The sequence below is a fragment of the Populus trichocarpa genome, chromosome 5 (assembly GCF_000002775.5).
Source record: "Populus trichocarpa isolate Nisqually-1 chromosome 5, P.trichocarpa_v4.1, whole genome shotgun sequence".
Lineage (NCBI taxonomy): Eukaryota > Viridiplantae > Streptophyta > Magnoliopsida > Malpighiales > Salicaceae > Populus > Populus trichocarpa.
In genome coordinates this window covers 943,004-965,839 of record NC_037289.2, presented here as the reverse complement: position 1 = coordinate 965,839, position 22,836 = coordinate 943,004, and the positions used below count along the sequence as shown (strand labels likewise).

At 32.4% G+C, this 22,836-nt stretch overlaps 1 protein-coding gene across 4 annotated transcripts; it reads left to right on the top strand.

The window, feature by feature from the left end:
* Positions 1 to 1,086: 1,086 nt before the first annotated feature.
* On the top strand, positions 1,087 to 8,645 carry LOC18098541 (receptor-like protein 13). Of its 4 annotated transcripts, XM_024601997.2 has the most exons (10): positions 1,087 to 1,511; positions 1,650 to 1,802; positions 1,928 to 2,074; positions 2,200 to 2,346; positions 2,472 to 2,633; positions 3,942 to 4,100; positions 4,453 to 4,590; positions 4,951 to 5,085; positions 5,162 to 5,308; positions 6,118 to 8,645. In XM_024601997.2, the coding sequence occupies exons 1-10, from the start codon at positions 1,151 to 1,153 to the stop codon at positions 8,340 to 8,342; spliced, it is 3,774 nt and encodes a 1,257-aa protein (XP_024457765.1). In that variant the 5' UTR covers positions 1,087 to 1,150; the 3' UTR covers positions 8,343 to 8,645. The 4 variants fall into 4 exon arrangements, with proteins under 4 accessions (XP_024457765.1, XP_024457766.1, XP_052308716.1 ...); XM_024601998.2 differs by lacking the exon at positions 3,942 to 4,100; XM_052452756.1 differs by lacking the exon at positions 1,928 to 2,074 and having other exon boundaries at positions 1,088 to 1,511.
* The last annotated feature ends 14,191 nt before the right edge of the window (positions 8,646 to 22,836 follow it).

Here is a 22,836-nt window from a genome sequence, read left to right as displayed (position 1 = left end):
ATTTGACTTTAAATATGTCAATTAATCATGTTTTAGATAATGTTTTCATCAAATAATTCAATATTACAGGATTAAGTTTAGTTAATCAAGTAATTTAACATACAGATAAATTTAACATAAAACTTTTTTTTTTTTGGCAAGCCATTGATATTGTCTTTCGTTTTCAATTTTATTGGCCCATACAGTGTCTATGATGGTCATCTCTGCCCTAACTTTCTTCATTCAAACACATCAATAATATTTTAATCAATGCATATTTTTCTTCTTTCGTAGTTATATAAATATATTTATAAAAAAGAAAATGAATTTGTTTTGAATGGACTAATATCATTCAGATTAAGAATATTCAAACAATAATTAATATGGAAGTAAATCAGCCTAACAGGTAGTTCATTGGGAATCTTGACCGACTTCACAAGTCTACGGAGAAAAAGAAGTGCAAGTGGATGATGAAGCTACCGGGAAATCACTTCATTCCATGAAAAAAGTTGAGGAAGAAATTTTTGTATTCCACAAGATCAAATCAATTGTTCAGAACACATGACTTTCCATGTCTCAATATATGAAGAAAAAGCAAAGTAGTTTAAGCAACAAGTTGGAGGAATTAACTGTCACTGACAGTGATTGTGGAGCCCTAGACTTGATGCATGCATCTATTGGATCCTCATAAATAAGAAAAACAGACAACCACTCACATTGACTTGGTGCATCTAGTACTGGAACCTAATATGTCCAAAAATAAAAAATAAAATGAATTTTCTTAATCACAAATCCACATATGGCTTTTTTAGTACTGTAGTTTTTTTCCAAGTTTAATCACAAATCCACAGAGTTGGTATATTTAGTATTGTAGTTTAATCACAAATCCACGGAGTAATTTTTTTTTCATTTTTACTATGTGTCAAAGTCAATTGACTGTATGAAGAGAGCCAAAGTGTACAGTATTCACAGTCCCAAATACACATAACACTGCTTAGTTCTCGCTACTGTGCTCATTAACATTCACTATTTATTGAAAAGTTGATTTAAATTGAACAGAATTTACATGTCAAACGTAGTATAAATAAGACCTCTATGGTTGCCCGAATGCACATATGACATAACAAACAACAATATTCTACGTAGTACTTCCTAGAATTATCTATCTAAGATGATGATGAAAAAAATGGGGGCTTGGATGTTGCTAGCATTATTGACTTTGGTTGGCGACTGGTGTGGTCGTTGTTATGGGTGTTTGGAGGAAGAGAGAATTGGTCTCTTAGAGATCAAACCTTTGATCGACCCAAACAGCATTTACATGAGAGATTGGGTGGAGTACAGTAGTAATTGTTGTGAGTGGCCTAGGATCGAGTGTGATAACACTACAAGGCGAGTGATCCGACTCTCTCTTTTTGAAGCAAGGGATCAGAGTTTGGGTTGGGTTCTCAACGCATCTTTGTTTCTGCCTTTTAAGGAACTGCAAAGTCTTGATTTGGGTTATAATGGACTGGTTGGTTGCTCTGAGAATCAAGGTCGGTTCAATGCTTCTGTTCTTGTAATCATAAAATAAATTCATATCATTGTGTGAATCTTATACTGAGATTACGCTGATGAAGTGGCTAGCTGGTGTTTAATGTCAATTATCTTGCTTTGATGTGTTTCTCTTCCAGGCTTCGAAGTCCTATCATCAAAACTGAGGAAACTGGAGGTACTTGACCTAAGTCTGAACCGATTTAATAATGATAAAGGCATTTTATCATGCTTCAATGGGCTTTCCGCTCTCAAGTCTTTGGATCTGTCAGCCAATCAGCTGACAGGGTCAGGTAGCTTCTATGGTGACCGTTTAATTATTTAGCTTTGAAACATTTTCTTTTCTCCTTGTCATATGATTTAGCTTCTATGCGTTTATTTCCTTCCAATATGCTTAATTTTGAGAAACATCATGCAGGTCTCAAAGTCTTGTCATCAAGGTTGAAAAGGCTGGAGAACCTTGACCTGAGTGGGAATCAATGCAACGACAGCATCTTTTCATCTATAACTGGGTTTTCATCTATCAAGTCTTTGGATCTGTCATTCAATGAGGTGACAGGATCAGGTAGCTTCTATGGTGACCGTTTAATTATTTAGCTTTGAAACATTTTCTTTTCTCCTTGTCATATGATTTAGCTTCTATGCGTTTATTTCCTTCCAATATGCTTAATTTTGAGAAACATCATGCAGGTCTCAAAGTCTTGTCATCAAGGTTGAAAAGGCTGGAGAACCTTGACCTGAGTGACAATCAATGCAACGATAGCATTTTTTCATCTCTAAGTGGGTTTTCATCTCTCAAGTCTTTGGATCTGTCATACAATGAGGTGACAGGATCAGGTAGCTTCTATGGTGACCGTTTAATTATTTAGCTTTGAAACATTTTCTTTTCTCCTTGTCATATGATTTAGCTTCTATGCGTTTATTTCCTTCCAATATGCTTAATTTTGAGAAACATCATGCAGGTCTCAAAGTCTTGTCATCAAGGTTGAAAAGGCTGGAGAACCTTGACCTGAGTTACAATCAATGCAATGATAGCATCTTTTCATCTCTAACTGGGTTTTCATCCCTCAAGTATTTAAATCTATCAAGGAATCAGCTGACAGGATCATCTACTGGTATCAATAGTAAGTTGCATTCTCTTAAGAAAATTGAGGACTTAATTTATATCTACTTAGTAATTAATGATAGCATTAATTTCATCTCTAAAGATTTATATCTATAAATTGTTTTTCTAATAAGACCGGAAGAGATCAAAATTAGGATGATTAGAAATTACTTTTTGACAATTAGGATGATTAAAGGTATATATTGTTACAGCTGTTATTATGGTCACTGTTAGTGCAGATTAATTAGGGTAGCGTAGCTGGCAGATGCATGGACACGTGTTAGAAGTTGTTAAGAGTCTGTTAGAGTTAGTTAACAATATAATAAATCGTGGGGAAGTATATATGCACGTGTTGGATTACGCACGCAAGAAATAACAGAATCATTCCTCTCTGCTTCATTCTGTTAGTTAACAATACACAAAATGGATACTTCCACTCTATCCTTCTTGACCAAAAAACGCAATCTTAATTAAGGCATAAAATCAGTACCTAGCTTGATGTTGAAGATATCTTTTGAGGGGTTGATATAGACTTGTTTTCGGGGGCATGATGTCGTAAAATGACAGATATTTGGATTTCCTAACCAGGGCGTTTTTGTATTTTTTTTTTATATGATAACGTTGATACAGTAGCAATTTAGTACTTTTATAAATATAAATATTATTTTTAAAAAATAATTGACACACGTTTTAGCATGTGAGCTGTTCCATGCAATCTGGGTAATCTGTAAAGGAGTGTTAGGCGGCTAATTATTAATTTTTATTATAATTTTTTTTAATTTGATGTTTTTTTTAAAATAAATTTGGATTTAAAACTTCACGTGCTGTGAGTTCAGGAGATTAATCTAGATTTAAAAGATTCAATTATAATTGCTTGATTTTTTTTTAACTTAATATTTTTTTAATTTTATCTTTTAATATTTATTTAAATAAAAAAAACCCAGCTTGTGGCATAGCACTGACCAAAACTATCTGGTTTAAATTAGAACTGAAGCTTAAATTATGACGAGGAAAAAAAATGTAAGATTGTATCATGCTCGTTTCTTTTGATTTTTTTTAATTCGATGAAAATAAAAGTCCAAAGGCCAAAGACCCATGGAGAAGCAATATGATCCAGGCCTTTTTAAGAATTAATTTATATTGGATTTCAATTTGCAAGTAATATGATCCAAAGGCCAAAGACCCATGGAGAAGCAATATGAAACCCTAAACCCTACATGTATTTTTGGAACTTCGGATACTTCTGAGGAGAAGAACGGCTATTATTCATTTTTACAATACACAAAATGGATACTTCCACTCTATCCTTCTGACAATTTTCTTTCAGGTTTTCAAGTGCTAGCTTCGGGGTTGAGGAATTTGGAGGAACTTCATTTAAGTGACAATAAATTTAACGACAGTATTTTATCATCTCTCAGTGGTTTTTCAACTCTCAAATCTCTACATCTATCAAACAATAAGTTCACAGGAACAATTGGTCTCAAAGGTAGAGTTGTAAATCATTCCTATCTCAGATGGCATTCAGGCTTAATAATTAGATGTGTATTAACCCTTAAGTAATTGTTTGGATGAAGCCTTAAAAAGGCTTTATATAATTAATTCTTTAACGAGTGAAATAATTTGAAACTTACATATACACGCTATTAACTTTTGTTCAATTTCTTAATTTATTTTTAAAATAAATGAAGGTGAATATTTAATTAATAAAATTTTAATATCATATTAAAAATTATTTTAATTTAAAAACTTAAGCTATGTCTTGTATATTAACTCTAACATTATAAATTGTATAATTATTGTAAATAATTATTATTGATTAATTGTTCTCTCTATCACAGGTTTAAGGAATTTGGAGGAACTTTATCTGGGTTTCAATAAATTTAACAACAGCATTTTATCATCTCTCAGTGGATTTTCAACTCTCAAATCTCTAGATCTATCAGGCAACATGTTCACAGGATCAACTGGTCTCTATGGTAAAGTTGTAAATCATTCCTACCTTAAGATAACATTCCCTAGTAAGGTTTAATAATTACATGTGTATTAACCCTCAAGTAATTGTTTGGATGAAGCCTTAAAAAGGCTTTATATAATTAATTCTTTATCGAGTGAAATAATTTGAAACTTACGTACATATACATGCTATTAACTTTTGTTCAATTTCATTATTTATTTTTAAAATAAATGAAGGTGAATATTTAATTAATAAAATTTTAATATCACATCAAAAATTATTTTAATTTAAAAAATTAAGCTATGTCTTGTATATTAACTCTAACATTATAAATTATTTAAATATTGTAAATCATTATTATTGATTGTTCTCTCTATCACAGGTTTAAGGAATTTAGAAACCTTGAATCTGGAATACACTGACTTCAAGGAAAGCATTTTGATAGAGTCATTGGGAGCGTTGCCATCCCTCAAGACCTTATATGCAAGTTATAGTAAATTTAAACACTTTGGGAAAGGTCAGTGACAGTTTTGGTGCCTAAAACAATATGATATTTATAATATATTAATGGATTTATCTGATCTGTTCCCCAGGGTTGTCTAATTCGTCTAGCCTTGAAGAAGTGTTCCTATATTATTCTTATCTCCCAGCAAGCTTTCTGAGGAACATAGGACACTTGTCTACTCTTAAAGTCCTATCCTTGGCCGGAGTTGACTTCAGTAGCACCCTACCTGCTGAAGGTAATTCTACAAAAGAACAATTATAAGAGTATTGAAATCCAAATAACAGTTGTTCATTACATATTAATTTGTGTTTTATCCAACTAATGTTACGTATAGAAAAGGATAAAATCTGGAGTTTCTCAATCTCTAAAATTTCTCAGACTTAAATTTAGGGTAGCTGGCAGATGCATGGACACGTGTTAGAAGTTGTTAAGAATCGGTTAGAGTTAGTTAACAACAGAATAAACCGTGAAATGCATGTGGGGAAGTGTATATATATATATATATATATATATATATATATAAATAATGGTAGGAGGATTACGCACGCAAGAAATAACAGAATCATTCTCCTCTTAACAACTTAATTAAGGCATACAACCATCCCTCAAGACCCTTTCTCTCAAGGATACTAATTTAAGTCAATATTGAAAGGAATGGCTACTCTGTACCACCACTATTTTCATCGTATAGGCACAAAAATTTCTAGGCCTAATTAGAGAACAAAACCTGGCTATAGAACATTGTTAAAATATCAGTTTGATATAACCGATCGGATAAAAGATTATAACTATTTTCATCAAAATGGGACCGCATAATTATAACTATTGTCTGATATTAAGAATGCACCATAACAAGAAGTTTTCTACGAAATAATTTTGTCTCTGGAAAGCTAGTATATATGCTAAATGGCACCCTGCCTCCCCAAAGTAAATTAAATCACTAATAAACTTGTATTGTTGAATAGATCTCTCAATAAATAGTACATAATTGATATATTCCTATTCCCTAATTAATTAACATGAACATATTGATATATTCTGCAGGCTGGTGTGAACTGAAGAATCTTGAACATCTATTTCTCTCACGAAACAATCTAAAGGGCGTGCTCCCTCCTTGTTTGGGAAATCTATCATCTCTACGATCCTTGGATTTATCTGACAACCAATTGGAGGGGAATATTGCCCTTAGTCACCTTTCCCATCTTCCGCAGCTTGAATACCTCTCAGTTTCATATAACCACTTTCAAGTTCCAAAATCATTTGGTTCATTTATGAACCTCTCCAACCTCAAGTTCTTTGCATGCGATAACAATGAGCTAATACCTGCACCCAGTTTTCAGCCTTTAGTTCCAAAGTTCCAGCTTCTTTTCTTTAGTGCTTCAAACTGTACTTCAAAACCACACGAGGCTGGATTTCCAAACTTCCTCCAGAGCCAATATGATCTTGTGGTTGTTGATCTATCCCATAACAAATTCGTTGGAGAACCTTTCCCATCTTGGCTGTTTGAGAATAATACAAAGTTAAATCGACTATATTTGAGAGACACCTCATTTATAGGTCCTTTGCAGCTGCCACAACATCCAACACCCAACCTTCAGACAGTAGATATGTCTGGCAACAGCATACATGGTCAAATTGCAAGGAACATATGTTCGATTTTTCCACGTTTGAAGAACTTCATGATGGCTAACAACAGCCTCACAGGTTGCATTCCTCCTTGTTTTGGGAATATGAGCTCTCTCGGATACTTGGATCTTTCCAACAATCACATGTCTTGTGAACTGCTTGAGCATAATTTTCCAACAGTAGGCTCCTCGTTGTGGTTCTTAAAGTTGTCCAATAACAATTTCAAAGGGCGATTACCACTCTCTGTGTTCAACATGACTGGCCTACTTTACCTCTTTCTCGATGGAAACAAACTTGCTGGACAAGTATCTGATACCTTTTCTCTTGCATCATCATTTTTGTGGTTTGATATCAGTAACAATATTCTGTCAGGCATGCTTCCAAGGGGAATAGGGAACTCTTCACTAAACAGCTTGCAGGGAATTGACTTGTCCAGAAATCATTTTGAAGGTACCATTCCAATAGAATATTTCAATTCTTCTGGGCTTGAATTTTTAGATCTTTCTGAAAACAATCTGTCTGGGTCATTACCGTTGGGCTTCAATGCATTAGATTTACGCTATGTCCACCTATACGGAAATAGATTGAGCGGTCCACTGCCATTTGATTTTTATAATCTCTCTTCGTTGGCGACATTAGATCTCGGCGATAACAACTTAACTGGGCCCATTCCAAATTGGATTGATACCCTTTCGGAATTGAGCATTTTTGTTCTCAAATCTAATCAATTCAATGGGAAACTTCCTCATCAGTTATGCAAGTTAAGGAAATTAAGCATATTGGATCTTTCAGAAAATAATTTTTCTGGTCTGTTACCCTCATGTTTGAGAAATTTAAATTTTACGGCATCGGATGAAAAAACTTTAGATGCCCCTCGTACGGGATCGGATTATGGAAGCGGGGAAGAAATATTTGCATCCATAGGGGGAAGAGGATTTTCTCTTTATGACAATATTTTATGGGCAGAGATCAGTGTAAAAATATCTGTAGAGCTTACAGCAAAGAAAAATTTCTACACTTACGAAGGCGATATCCTTCGTTACATGTCTGTTATGGATCTTTCTTGTAACAGATTCAATGGAGAAATTCCAACAGAATGGGGAAACTTAAGTGGGATATATTCTCTAAATCTGTCACAAAATAATCTCACTGGATTGATCCCTTCATCCTTCTTCAATCTGAAGCAGATAGAGAGCTTGGATCTTTCTCACAACAATTTGAATGGGAGAATTCCTGCACAACTCGTTGAACTGACCTTTCTAGAAGTTTTCAACGTGTCGTACAATAATTTGTCAGGAAGAACACCGGAGATGAAAAATCAATTTGCTACCTTTGATGAGAGCAGTTATAAGGGGAATCCTCTTCTTTGTGGACCTCCATTGCAAAACAGTTGCGACAAAACAGAATCACCATCAGCGAGAGTGCCTAACGATTTCAATGGAGATGGTGGCTTCATAGACATGGACAGTTTCTATGCCAGCTTTGGTGTGTGTTACATAATTGTGGTGTTGACAATTGCAGCAGTACTGTGCATAAATCCGCATTGGCGACGCAGGTGGTTTTACTTCATTGAAGAATGCATTGACACTTGCTGCTGCTTTCTGGCTATTAACTTTCCCAAGTTGTCCAGATTCAGAAGGTGATTGGATCTTATCAGGAGCGTGTGGGCGGCTTTCTGAATTTGTTGTAATCCTCTGTGGAGAAGCAGTCGCATTCCAAATCAATGGTTGCTCACTGCATGTTTAGCAATTTGCCTGTGAGAAGTGTTCTGTGGAAGTGTTCTTGTTGCTTAGCCTTTCTGTTTTGATGTGACTTGTGTTTGTTCTTGTGTTTGTATCAGTAATTGTTTGTTTCTTTGTTGTCTTAATTTTGTTGAGCAACCAACCAATATTTCTTGGCTTCTTGTGATTACTATATCCCTAATAATATGGAATTTATTCACAATAGTAATAGTTTACAGTATCGTATTTTCTCAATTAAAAAAATAATTGATAGAACCGAATGAATGTGGTAAAGCAAAAATTTTGTTTGCTGAAAGAACATAAGTCTAAACTTAAAACAAGGCAATATTTTATTTGTTTATTGAATAATCAATATTTATCTATTTTGGCAATTTTCTGAGCCCTAGCTATTTAAGCCTTACTTGTGGGCTATTTTGAACATCAAGAGTTTATTTCAGATTTTTCTCTCCTGTTGGGTCTCTTTCAAGCCCATTTTGCACTTAATTTTGAATTCTTTTAATTAAATCGGTTTTAAACTTTTACATCAACAATTGGAGTATTGTTTTAAGATTAGATTATTTAATTGTAATTTTTCTGAGAGTTTTTTTTCTTTATTCCTCTATAATTTCAAGGCTATAAGAGAACCCTAATTCATTCACGCCTCATGAAATTCAATTTGGCCAGTAGTGGTATAAGGAAACGAAAAGATTGTTAGAAAAATTAAGAATTTTGAATGTTTCATTTTAAAATGGTGACTACTTTTCAATTTCAGATTGTTCAATCTTCTATTACCTGTTTGCTTCTTATGATTTATACTACTGTGACAGTCAAGCTTGATGATACAAATTACCTGTTCCAATCTTATACTTGGCTCCTGCAAGCCTGCAATTGAGGGGGAATATAAAGATATCAAAGGCTCTAGTCCTGCCACATGTCAAAAGATTAGAGAATGAAATGGTTAGAATGTTGTTAGTAGTTGTTAGTCTTGTTTCTCAGTTAAGAGAATCAGTTAGTATTATTTAGTGAAGAATAGATAACGTGAATAAGCTTCCTACTGTAGCAAAATATAAACCAAGCTGTTGAGAGTATTGAATTTAGATTGAGCTCTCCTTTCCAGCTTCCTACCTGAATTGGTTGAAATGATTCATTTGAGATACTTAAGTTTGAGATGGACCATGATAAGTGAGCTTCCAGAGTCCATAAGGAAGCTCAAGTACTTGGAAATACTTGATTTGAAAGGGAGTCTTGTATCTTCTTTTCCTGCTGGGATCACACAATTGACATGTCTTTGCCAGCTCCGTAACTATCGACACAGTTTCCAGTCATCATCGTTCTTCCCAGACTCTCATAGAATGAGAGTTCCAACAGGAATAAGAAGATTGACGAGCCAGCAGAAATGGGGAAGTGTTGAAGTGAATGAAGATTATGAGTTAGTCAGGGAGTTGAGAAAGCTAACTTAGTTGAGAAGGGAATGGATCTCTGTTATATTTTATGTTGCTTCTCATTTTTTTATCCTCACACAAAAAAGAAAAAATGCAAAGAAATAAAAAAATTATCAGAAGAAAACAAAAATATATAGAAGTAAAACAAAGATATAGGGACGCCCAAAAAATGATCAAAGATTAGTTGTGGAAGTTCAAAAATGTAAAAATTGAAATTGAACAATATGTTTTCAATTCAATTGGAGGAATAAAAGTTTAAAATCAGATGTTTAAATACTCAATTAGATTTTGTTGAAAGATTAATTGAGTTTATGAAAGGTTAAATTGCAAGAAAAATTGATTTTTAAGTCAATTTTGCCTTTAATTTGAAGAAATTAAAGTTTGGGGGTCATATTACAATTTTTAAGAGTTAATTTGATCAAATCAAGGGCTTAATTGCATAAACATTGAAGTTTGATGGCACTTAAGGACTTGATTGAAGAAAACCAAAACTAAGGACCAAACTAGAAAAGGCACGTAAATATAGGGGATGGAATTAACCAAATCAGGGGCTAAATTGAAGAAATTGGAAGTTTGTTGATCAATTGAGGGTCAAAATGCACAAATTCAAAACCAAGAACCAAAGTGAAAAGAGCAGTCAACTTCAGGGCTAGCTTTTGAATTTGGCAGGGATGTAATTGAATTGATTCTTAAAATCAAAATCTCAATTGAGGGCTTGATTGAACAAATTCAAAATTAAGGACTGATTTGGAAACAAAAGGTTTCTAACGCCATTTTCTTTTAAATGAAACGACGAGTTTCGTTCAAAACGACGTCGCTTCATTCACTATTCACATTAAAAAACAGAGAGAAAATGGTGTCATTTTGTACGGCACTGTACATCTTCTCCTTCCCCTGGACACACTACAAGCAAGGGAAGAAGAAGATTGTTCCCTTACTTCCCCTGCAGCGCCACTCTCCCTCTCTTCCAAAAACCAATAAGACCCACAACCATGGCCTACTACCAGATGAAAAAACAGAGGGGACAAGCCCTGCGGGTAGCTATCTAATGACCGTCTGGCCACCCTATCCCTGCGTCATTATTGGACAAAGGTAGTAGATCTCTCTCCCCCTTTCCCCCCTTATAAATACCAAGAGACAAGAGAGGAAAGGAGGAGAAAAATAGGAGAGAGAACAAAAGAGGGACGGAAAAAGAAAAACAGGGGGAAACATAGAAAGGAAAAGAAAGGAAAACAGACTAGAAAAATAGAAAAAAACAAAAAGGAACAACAAAGAAAAGGAAAAACAGCAAGCGAAAAAAACAGAGAAGGAGAGAAGAAAAGCAGTCTTTCTCTCTCTATTTCTCTTACTGTTAGCTGCATCACCACCGCAAAACACCGCTATTCTTCCTCCTCACCGCCACCAGCATCACCGTAAGCCATCGCAGGTCCGCTTCCCCCTCTCCTTCTCCTTCTCATTCTTCTTCTTCTTCTCCCCCCCAATCTTCATTGTTCTACTAATGAACAGTGGAGAGTGAATTATAATTCACTCTCCAATGTTCACATAACATGTGAATAGTGGAGAGTCATTATTCCTAGGTCGGACCAATGCCTGCCTAGACCAAAACATTTGGGTCGGGTCCAACCTAATCCCCCTCAGTATAGAGTATATTGGGCTGAAATCGGCCCAACCCCTAATTCGAGCCGATATTGGCCCAACTCTGCTAGGCTAACCTCAGCCTAGTTGCTTTTTAGGTCGACTTTGCGCTAATTCCTTTTAAGTCAGACTCGGCCTAACCAGGGTGGGCTCAACCCATATAATTGGGCTAAGCCCATCCTAATATATTTTAATATATAATTATAATTATAATTATAATTATATATTATATTATATATAAAAAACAACAAAAAAATCCAAAAATCCTTTCAAAAAAATTTGTGATTTTCTCATGTATTTTTCTACCATTTTGTATTAATATTGGTTTATATTTTTATACTATAAAGATACAAATCCAGTATTAAAATATCTGGTTTTCTCTGAAATATTACAAATATATATATATATATATATATAAAAAAAAATATCTTGTTTTCATGCATACGGTTAAGTCTCTTAAGTTTATAAGAAATTTTCATATCATATTTTCATACAACAAAAAATTCAAAAAATATGTATTAACATGCATTTTGAATTTTAAAAACCAGTTTATTAAAGCCATGAGAACTAGACCAATATTTTAAAAATATTAAAAAACATTATTTTGTTTTCTTTTAATATCTGGGATTTTAAACATATACGTACGTAAGACATATTCTTAAAATTAAATAAGAAGTAGTTCTTTTTTTTTTTAACTTTAGAATAGTTAGGTTTTATCTGATAAAATAATGATCTCCTTACTGAAAAGGATTTTTCTTAAACCTTTGATAGACCAACAATTAGAAAACACAACAACACCTTAGTATACATTACACAATAAGCAATGCAGCTTACCTTAGGTAGAGTGTATTAGAGGTGCTAATATCTTTCTTTTAAGCAACCAGTCCTCGTGTCCGATCTCTGAGACCAGTTATTGTTACTAGTGACAAAAATACTAAGTGGTGATTTTCATTCCCTCTCTCCACTAATAAAAGACAAAAAATCCTTTTCTACCCCATTTCCCGATACCACCCGAGAGGACAATCACGTGCGACACTTTGGACAGGTTGATTAATTTGTTGCTTATTTATCACGCTATGTCATGTAGCTTTTAGTTATTATTTTGAATTCTAAAAGATAGAGACAGACTTTTTGAAGACATGGTTTTAGAGTTGAATTTTCCTACGTAGACTTTTTATTTTGCGTCTCTCTCTCTCTCTCTCTCTCTCTCTCATACTTGTCACTTATGTCCTAAAACATTAACCGAACACAATCTACTATCAAATTTAATAGTTTTACTGAATAAATTTTTTTTCAGTATTTACACTCATAATTTGTCGGTGTGTATATTACCAATGGGCTAATGGATGGAAACAATCTGTCAGAAAAACTCTCATCTGTAATTTATTATTTGTCAGTAATAAATATATTGATGAATTTACAGACGATAAAAGCACATAAAAAAATTATTCACTACATTCTATCGATATCTTTATCGGTAAACTTAACATATCATCGACAAGAAAATCGTATGTAATATCATCAGTGTTTTTATTTATCCATCAATAAATATAACATCGCCAACAGAATACCATTTGTAATTCTATTAGTGAGTTAACCGTAGAAGTGATATTTGCAGTAATTATTTTCCAACTCTCTCTAAATATACAGACGGAGTTGTTCCTTCAGTAACCCCGTCAGTGGTATTATATATATATATATATATATATATATATATATATATATATATATATATATATATATATATATATATATATATATATATATATATATAAGTAGAAAAATAATTAAAATAATATAAAAATCAAATATGTATTACAAATTTAAATATTTATACGTTCAAATACAATAAATCTAAAATAGAGGCAGCATTGGAGGAGAAGGAGGCTAGTCGTCATCGGGATCGTGGGGCCAATTAAAAGGTGTGCATGTACCACCCATTTATGATATCATCTTCATTACCAATCAATGAAGTTCTTTATAATTAGCAATGAATCATTCACATTTTTTTATTAAGATGAGTTATTTGAGCATGTATTCGTTGGTATAACATCACAACGAGCTTGAGAGTTTGAGTGGTCAGAATTGAATGTGAGCATCCAACGATCAAAACACTATGGGTCGTCTACAAGTTATCGGTCGTAGTGTTAAAGAGTTCATACACCCAATTTATATCGGGTCTACCAAACAATCCTGCCTATAACCACAAATCCAGATCAAGATTTGGACGGGTCGAAGGATCATCCTTGTATCTCTTCTTCAACTGGCTGTTATATGTATTCTGGAAAGAAAAAATAAATTCATCAAATTCAAGGAAATATTAAAAATAAGTTTGAGTTAAACCAATATTTTGTTGTTTATTTAGTTTACATAATTAATTAATACATGTTGTCATCAATATTCTATATAGGTTTGACATAAGTAATGGATGATCATTTATGGATGTATCAAGATTCACCTAAAGGGCTGCGTAGAATGGATTGTTGTAATAGGGTTTAGGGTTTTATTAATTGTGCACTATTTAATCCGAGAAATATTAATGAAAGCAATATTAGATGTCTATGTACGAGATGTAAAAATAAAAAGTTTCTTGATTCAGATATTGTAACGATGCATCTTCTACAAAAAGGATTCGTGAAGAGATATTTGTGTTGGTTTACACACAAAGAATCATATGTTCCTCATGAGACCATTATAGAAAGGATGATTGGGTCAACTTCTAGTTCTAGCAACATGCATGAAATTATATATAGCAATAGTAATCCTTATAGGACTTTGGTTATAGATACGATGAAAATGAATCAGGGTTATGCTAGTTAATGTTCAATCATAAATGAAGAACATAATGCAAACAAGACCAGGTTTTTTTATCTTTTGAAAGACTTTGACGATAGTTTGGGATTTAGAGAAATTGACAAACTCATCGGCCTAGGATACCATAAAATTGACATGTGTCCAAACTTTTACATATTGTATTACCTTAAAAAATGCAGAGTTGATTAAGTGCAAAACATGTGGGCATGCTCATATATAAATTCAGAACTGGTAGGGAAGGACTTTTGTCGCACATAGAAAACTTAGATACTTCTTAATCACACTTAGACTGCAAGGGTTATTTATGTCACCAAAAATTGTTGAGCACGTGACATGGTATCATTCACATAATGCAGTGGATGAAGTGATAGTGCATCATTCTGATGGTGAATCCTGAAAACATTTTAATAGGGTGCATTTTTAGTTTTCAATGGAATCAATGAACGTGCTTCTTGGGTTATGTACAGATGAATTCAATCCATTCGAATCATTTGCTGCTTTTTATTTTTATTGGTTGGTGATACTCATGGTTTATAATTTTCCATTGGGGATGTATATGAGGCCGGAGTTCATATTTTTTTCTATATTCATATTCGGTCCTAATAATCTGTGTCGGAATATAGATGTTTGGCTTTGTCCACTGATTAATGAGTTGAACTAGTTGTTGTCATCCAGGGCATTGATATATAATGTATTGAGAAAACAAAATTTTCAGATAAAGGCACTTTCTTGTGGAGAATCAATGATTTTTCTATGTATAAAATGGTTTCTGGTTAGAGCACACATGGAAAACTAACATGTCCATATTGTATGGAAAATAACAAGGACCTTCATGTTAACAAATAGTGGTGATTTTGATGTTTTTAAGCTAAGAAAAAATGTCTAAAAATTGTTCAGGTTACTGAAGAAATTGATCAAAATTTTTTTATGGGCTGACAAAAAATTATTCTTTATAGGTCAAAGATTTATTTTATAATAAACTCAAATCTAAATCTATAATAGGTTAGCGAGTTTGGGGCTATGCCCAAGTAAAGTTGAGCATGCGTGTAGGATAGAGGATTTTGGGTTTCATAAAAACATTTAAACTAAGGGGTTTTTTAGATTAATTTTTTATTTATTCATAATTTAATTACTTTAATCATTTTAATGTTCTATGTTAATAAACATTTTTTATCAATAATTTCCAGCAAAATTTTAACTCTAAAAGTGAATGAATTTCATTTTAAATTTAGCCCCAAATGTATCAATTGAACATGTTTTATTAAAACAAATTCCTACACTATCATCCTTAAACTACTAGTTATCATGAAAACATTGGATTATCATTACATAGCCGTGTGCTTACCACTACTAAACATGTGCTGATTATGATTATATCTCAACAGAATACTTTTATCTTAAAAAAAAAAAAAAAAAACAGAGAAGAATATTGTGTCATTTCTATCATCCAACTTGTGAATATGATGATAGCGTATAGTAAAATACTTTTATTGGCCTGGAAGTTTCCCGGATCTCTCTGGCAGATGAACGTGGATGAGGTTTTTTCTTTTCTTTTTTTGTGATGCAAATCATGAGATCAACAGCTTCTTCTTTTTTGTTTTTTATTTTGTTCTAGCCATCTGAAAAACTGTAGTAATTTTGTTAAATATGAGGCGTGATAGAAAATTTAACACGCCCTAACTTTCCAGGGAGAGAAATCTGCTCATCAGTTTAGCTCACAGACTCGTAACTGGTGATGACTTGACCGGCTAAGCAAGGTTTTTTTTAATAAAAAAAAAACATAATAAAATTTATATTTCATTTACAAGAAGACTCTTTCAACCGCAAAAGCACATATGAAGATATAGTCTTATGTCTAGATTTGTCTGTTTCTAACCAATACAAAAAATCGCAAGATTTTGCGAAAAACAGAGGAAAACAGGGCATTTCTAGTTCTGATCATGACTTTTATCTAACAAAACCATGATTGAATTGTTAGATAGAGCGCAGATTAGCATAGATCGAGGCAAACCAATGGATTCAACAGCCCGATGACGAGTGCCATGCATGATCAATTAAGACCACAGTTGCATCATGGCACCTACCTGCTGGAGATTTAGCCAACAAACATGGGTTAGTGGCCATGGGAGTAGATGGACATTGACAAGGATATAAATACTCTGTCAAATATGTGAGCTTCCACGTTGAGGTGGTTGGGGTCTTTCTTGAAACATGATTGTTGGGGTCGAGATCTGTAGAACAACTTCCCTTTATAAAATATAGTTATCAGAACTGGTTTGAGTTCTGATGGTAATAAAAAGCTAATATGAACGCGAGTTAATTTTTGGTTATTTTTTAAAATAAAACTATTTTATTTTGAACAATATATTAAAAAATAAAAAGTAAATAAAACAACATTGTTTTAAATAAAAAAATCTTAGATTTCACCTGGATTTAAAATAAAATCTGGCCTGAATTGTGCTCTCGATTGATGGATTACCGAGTTTATCTATTAGGCCAGATTAGTTTTAATAAGCAGATGAGTTGTGGGCAAAGAAGAGAATCTAAGTAGATGGAAATGGCAGACAATTTGCAATCCATAGATAGGTTGATTCCATCTTTAAATTGACAAATGATCAAAGTGTATGATCCGTCGGAATAAAGTTTAGGAAAGCAGAAGAAGCTCAATGGATATGATGAGCATATATGGAATGTCTTAAAGGTGTCTGTTTTTATAATAAAGATATATTAGCAGCATTCTTTTCTTTTCTTTCCTTCTTTTTTTTACCCAAAGCTGTCTAGATTCCGTAATCCACTTAATTTCTTTGTTTCTTTTAGGTCACTGTCTCACTATTTCCAGTCCGTTCTAGGCTTAATTCTAGCTAAACTTAGAATGCAATTAGAAATATAAAGTGTAATAATTTATAGCTAAATTTTAAAAGGTTTGTAAAATTAATTGAGGTATGTACAAACTGGTTCAAACACTCATATTAGTAAAAAAACAAAAAATAGCATGTGTTGTAATAGTTTTATAGTTATAATTTAAAAAAACTATAAATTATAGTTTTTTCAAGTTTTAAAGAATATATATACAAAACTTAGTATAAGTTAATTAACCAAATATTTTCAAATTTATAGATGGAGAAAACTATAAATTAGATTTTTTTTAATGATTTTAACATTCTCGTTAAAGAACATTTAAAAAATCAATAAATTTACTCCTTTCTAAACAAAAACTATTTAAATATAACTATTAAAGCACCCAATATATTTTTTTTTTTTTTGATAAATCAAGTACCCAAAATTGAAATAATTTAATGCTCCATGTAACCATTAACATTACCAACTCAAAAAAGATCTCAAGAACAAAAGAAGGCACAAAATAACAATGCCAACAACAAAAACAAAAAGGGTCAAAACAAAAAGCTTCCTTTTTACCAGGGACTAAAAAGTTAAGCTCTTCATTCTTCAACAACATCACCCTTAACCCACTAACGTGGCCACCCCCTATTGGCTAACCCATAATCAATTAAAATAAAATAAAAAAGAGTGAAAAAAAATATCAACCCCAAAGTGCACGTGACTCACGTGCTTAGCCAGGCCAACAACCACAGAATTGTTAACTCGACCACCAAACTCCTCCCCGGATGACGTCATTCTCCGGCAACATACCACCAGGAACATTGTAGAAACTTCTTCAAGACTAGACAGAACTTCCTTCCTTTCTTTCTTTCCTAGACGGTGCAGCCACAGAAGAGAAAAAAGAAAGCCAACATGGAGACAAGAGCTACTGACTCAAAAGCAGTGACCAAGCTCCAAACCACATCGTCCAAGATCGAGAAGTCCAGCTCCGGCCACCTCATCATCCTCGGTGGGGCCCACCACCTTGATGGGTTCGTCGTTGTTCTTAACTGTGACGGCCACCGGAGGACGGAGATGGAAGATGCCCAGATAGAAGAAGTGGTGTAAGCTACGTCAAGACCTAGCCATTGTCGGAATGTTGACGTCGACCACCTCCCCGCCATTACCACTGTCCTCTCTCTCTCTCTCCAAGTCTAGAGTAGAGAGGTTTGTTTTCTTTAAAGAGAAGGGGGAGAGTGAGTTTTTGCGTGTATGATGCTAGGAGGCTGTGGGGTTTTTATGGTTGTAATGATGTGTTCATGTTTATTTGAGATAGGTTTTTGGTAGGACCCAAAAATATTTAATTTGACCTTAGTCTATGTGAGAAGTTCATATTGATGAGTTTTTTTTTTTTTTTGGTTCTATATGGTTAATTCTCTTTTTGATCGAATTTTTTAACAATCATTTCTATCTATATTGGTTTATTCACAAAAATCCAAAAAATATATTGCCCTTTTTAGTTTTGATTTTTTTTAGTTTTTGTCAAATAAAATATTATTTATACCATCCTTGATTTAGAAACTATTTGTTTATCGAGTTTCAAATTACAATTCAAATGAAAAGTAATTAAAATAATACCTTTAATTTTAAACCATAGTTTAAATATAATATTTGCCGCATAGACAAACATGATATTAGACTAACACTTATATTAACAACATAAAAAACATTAATCATCCAAGTCAAGTCACGATATTTATAACATAATTAATTTTCAATAATTATATTGAAATACTATTAGTATATATTCTCACTTGCATATTTTAAATTTGGATAATATTAACAAGAATGGGGATTTTAACTTAATATAAACATATATAAATTAATTGATCTGAAAATATCAAAAGATAGATGGAAGCAAACAGACCTAACACTCGTCTACCCTTAATTGTCCCCCACATGCATGATTGAGACGATAGAGCGAAATAAACGGAATCAACCTGGAAAAATACAAGGATGAAAATGAAAATAAAGTAAAAGAAAGGGGGTTACAAATAAAGTAAGGAAACGTTTTAGCAGGGCCTAATTGAAAGAACAATCTGCCAAAAAGTGAATCACCTTTGGAAAAAAAAAAAAAAAAAAGGGTTTTCGGCTGTGATTGAGGATTCATAGGATTTTTCCACCCTGTAGGCCCAATGGGATTTACTAAATCCTTTTGACTAATGAAATTGAGTAATTTTCCACTGATAATGAAACAAAATTACTATTGTGTGGATGGGCAAGAGACAAAAACGCTCGTATCGATTTGAAATTTTGCGTCGGAGGGAAATATTTGGAAGCATAGAAGGGAACGAGATTTGAATTTTGATCCATAAGAAGAGAACAAATTTCTTCATTTCAATGGCTGACAGCTTCTCAGTAGAGTGGCGGGAAAATCTGATCTGGCTTTCTTGACAGATACTACAAGACAATTAGAGAAATATTTGATTATGAAATGGGATGATAGAGATTCGGTGCATCTTATGGTGACTGAGATTTGAATATTAGGAAAAAGAGTAGATATCTAAATATTAGTTTGGGACTGGTAGTTGGAGTATGATATCTCGCTGTATATTAAATGTTTTTAATCAAAAATTTCATTTAAATTGTAGTTTGAAACGCAACATATCATGTAAATAAGGGAAGTCTCAATCTATATACCACGTGTATCGTGATTATAAAAAATGTGTAAAATACAAATTATGAATTAAAATCTAATAATGACAATTTTTTTATTAAAAAAATTCAATTTATAATGTTTTTCAGCATTCATTATTAATCTTATTATTACTGTTATTATGCTTGTCATCGTCGTCTCAATTATTATTTTTTATTGCATAGATATTTTAATTTTATATTATTACTTTTTAAATATCACAAAATTTGTTTTGTAATAATATATCTTATGAAAAAACATTTTATAAGTATAATATTTAATGGAAATCAAATGCCTTCTCTCTTATTAAGGATTTGCTGACGTGGTTGATATTTTTTTCAAACTTATTATATGATTGAAAATTTGAAATATCCGCATCATGACATCAACGAGCAGTTGCTTACTGATTAAGGGGAGCTATAAAATTATGTCGACATTTATTGGGAACCCGCATTAATTAAAGCCAAGAATTTGCTAAACGATAAGCTGGCCTTTCAAATCTCTCTCTGTTTTTTCTTTGTTCATTTATTAGTGACAAAGCAACCAAATTATGAATTAAAATTATTTTTTAAAGTATTTTTTATTTAAAAATTATTTTTATCATAAATATATTAAAATGATAAAAAAATAAAAAAATTTAATATTTTATGAAATATTGTTTAGAACTCAATTCCAAATTACACAGAAATATAAATATATAGCAAGAAACTAAAGTCGAGTAATTTCATAATTTTATAGGCCAATAATATGATGTGTCTTGGTTTACCATGAGAGAAAGAAAAAAACTAAAATTACAATAAACCAAGTTTGTCATATCCGGTTTAATTTGATGAGTTGATTTAAAATCCAATTAGAGTAGAGTTTGTAATTAGAACGACCAAAGTATTAACCTGATAAGAAACTGGTGGTTTTGATCAATACTAAATTAGATCATAATAAAAAATTACTTCAAATCAAATTATTTAAAGTGGAATTCAATTTAGTTTTAATAATATACTATATATATTAATTAAAAAACTTGGAACTTTTTTATTAATTAAAAAACCTTACCTGCTTACAAATATCAACATAAATAGTTCTATTTAGTTTTAATATATATATATATATATATATAGAGAGAGAGTGAAAGATGATGGGTTATTTACGAGTCAAAATCTTTAAAAATTAAAAACATAATAACTACATAAAGATACATAAAATATTTAATTTGTAATTATACAAGTCTCACTTATCAAAAAATCAACTAAACCCTTTATATAAAAAAAAAATCCTTCGCCATAAAATTATCCAATGAAATGTTCTTCGAGAAAAACCTCCTTAATCAAAAAACTAATATTCATTTTATGTGTGTTACCTCATTATAAGTCCTTAATATCCTTGTGATAGCTGCTATATTATAGATTCGAAATATATTTATATGGTTTGCCACTTTGACTTATCATGAATCCTATGATAAATCTCACCTTTAAAATATTCAATAATAACATACAACATCTAATTATCAAAAATTTCTAACAACTAAAAACTTTGTTTGAGATTATAGTAGTAGTGATGGTTCAAATATGTTTTGATTAAAAATATATTAAAATAAAGTTTTTTTTTATTTTTTTTAGAAATTAGATAGCATCACATTAAAACGATCTGAAAACATAAAAAAAATTTCATTTTAAACAAAAAAAATTTTAAAATTTTTGAAAACATGGTTTGTTTTAATGTGCTATGTCAATAATAACATACAACATTTAGTCATAAAAAATTGCTAACAACTAAGGCTTTGTTTGAGATTGTGGTAGCGGTGACGGTTCAAAGTGTTTTTTGCTTAGAAATGCATCAAAATAAAGTTTTTTTTATTTTTTAAAAATTATTTTTGAGATCAACACATCAAAACAATCTAAAAATATAAAAAAAAATTTATTTTAAACAAAAAAAAATATATAAATTTTTTTCAGAAACTTAATTTGCAGCGCATTTCAAAATACATCCAATTGTTAGACTCTGCAGGTTGACACCTAATGTCATAAAAAAGAAAACCCATTGGATTTTACGTATGAAAAGAAAAAAAAAAGTGAACAATTGAAGATAAAAAACAAGTATTTCAAATATTTTTTTTTAACAATAATATATGAAGATCTGGTGCATAATTTAACTAACTGAGTCCTGCCCTCGACCAAATACTCTGGCTTCTTCTTCCCGCAAGCTATCCACAGAGCCATTTCACGAATCATGTCATGCATTTTCTCATCTCTGCCTTCATCTTCCAGTAAGCATTATTGAGTAAGACTGTCATTGATGTTGTAACCTTCAATTCGAGCCCCTCATACATCTCCATATTCACCCAAAAATCCCTCCCATGGCCAACCAATAATCTAATTCCGGGAAGAAAGCACAATACAGGAAACCACATTTAACTTCGTTGCTGTGAAGACTATCATAACCAAGCTTCAGCAGAGCAAGGTCCTGATAGGAAGTACCTGGAAATTCTGAGGTGGCCTTACTTCTGGTCAGGACCCTGAGACGCCACTACCCATATAACGAAATCGAAATGGAGCTGTGAGTTGAGCAAGCTGTTGCAGAATTGAGTCAAGAGAGCAGTCTTGAGAAAGATTGACATCCTGCAAACCCACGACAACAATGAGATATATGAGAAAGCAGTGAAAATTTTGGAGAGATACTGGGCTGAGGAAGAAGATGGAGAACCAATTGTCCAAGATGGTGGGGATGGAAATCAGCAAGGTTTTGCTTTCGGAACTAACCAGCCTAGCGTTCCTCAAGGTGGCTTCAAGTTTGGGTGAACGCACTCTCTAGCTTTTTGTAGATTTTTTCACTTGCTTTGAAATTTTCAACACTATATGTTCGTTGCTGCCAAGGCTCAGAATTTTTGGTCTGGCACATAGGGTTTCAGTAATCGATGGAAACTGTCAAAAAATGTTAAAACTTTAGGACTCCACCTTGGAATTTGTCGAGTTGAATTGTAAAATTGCATGCCAAATTGATGGAAAAGTGATCTTCG

Excerpts from the sequence above, each read along its gene's own strand:
- LOC18098541 (XM_024601997.2), top strand. The coding sequence starts at position 1,151 with ATGATGATGAAAAAAATGGGGGCTTGGATGTTGCTAGCATTATTGACT. Across the intron at positions 2,347-2,471 it reads CAATGAGGTGACAGGATCAG|GTCTCAAAGTCTTGTCATCA; the intron begins GTAGCTTCTATG and ends AACATCATGCAG. Across the intron at positions 4,591-4,950 it reads AGGATCAACTGGTCTCTATG|GTTTAAGGAATTTAGAAACC; the intron begins GTAAAGTTGTAA and ends TCTCTATCACAG.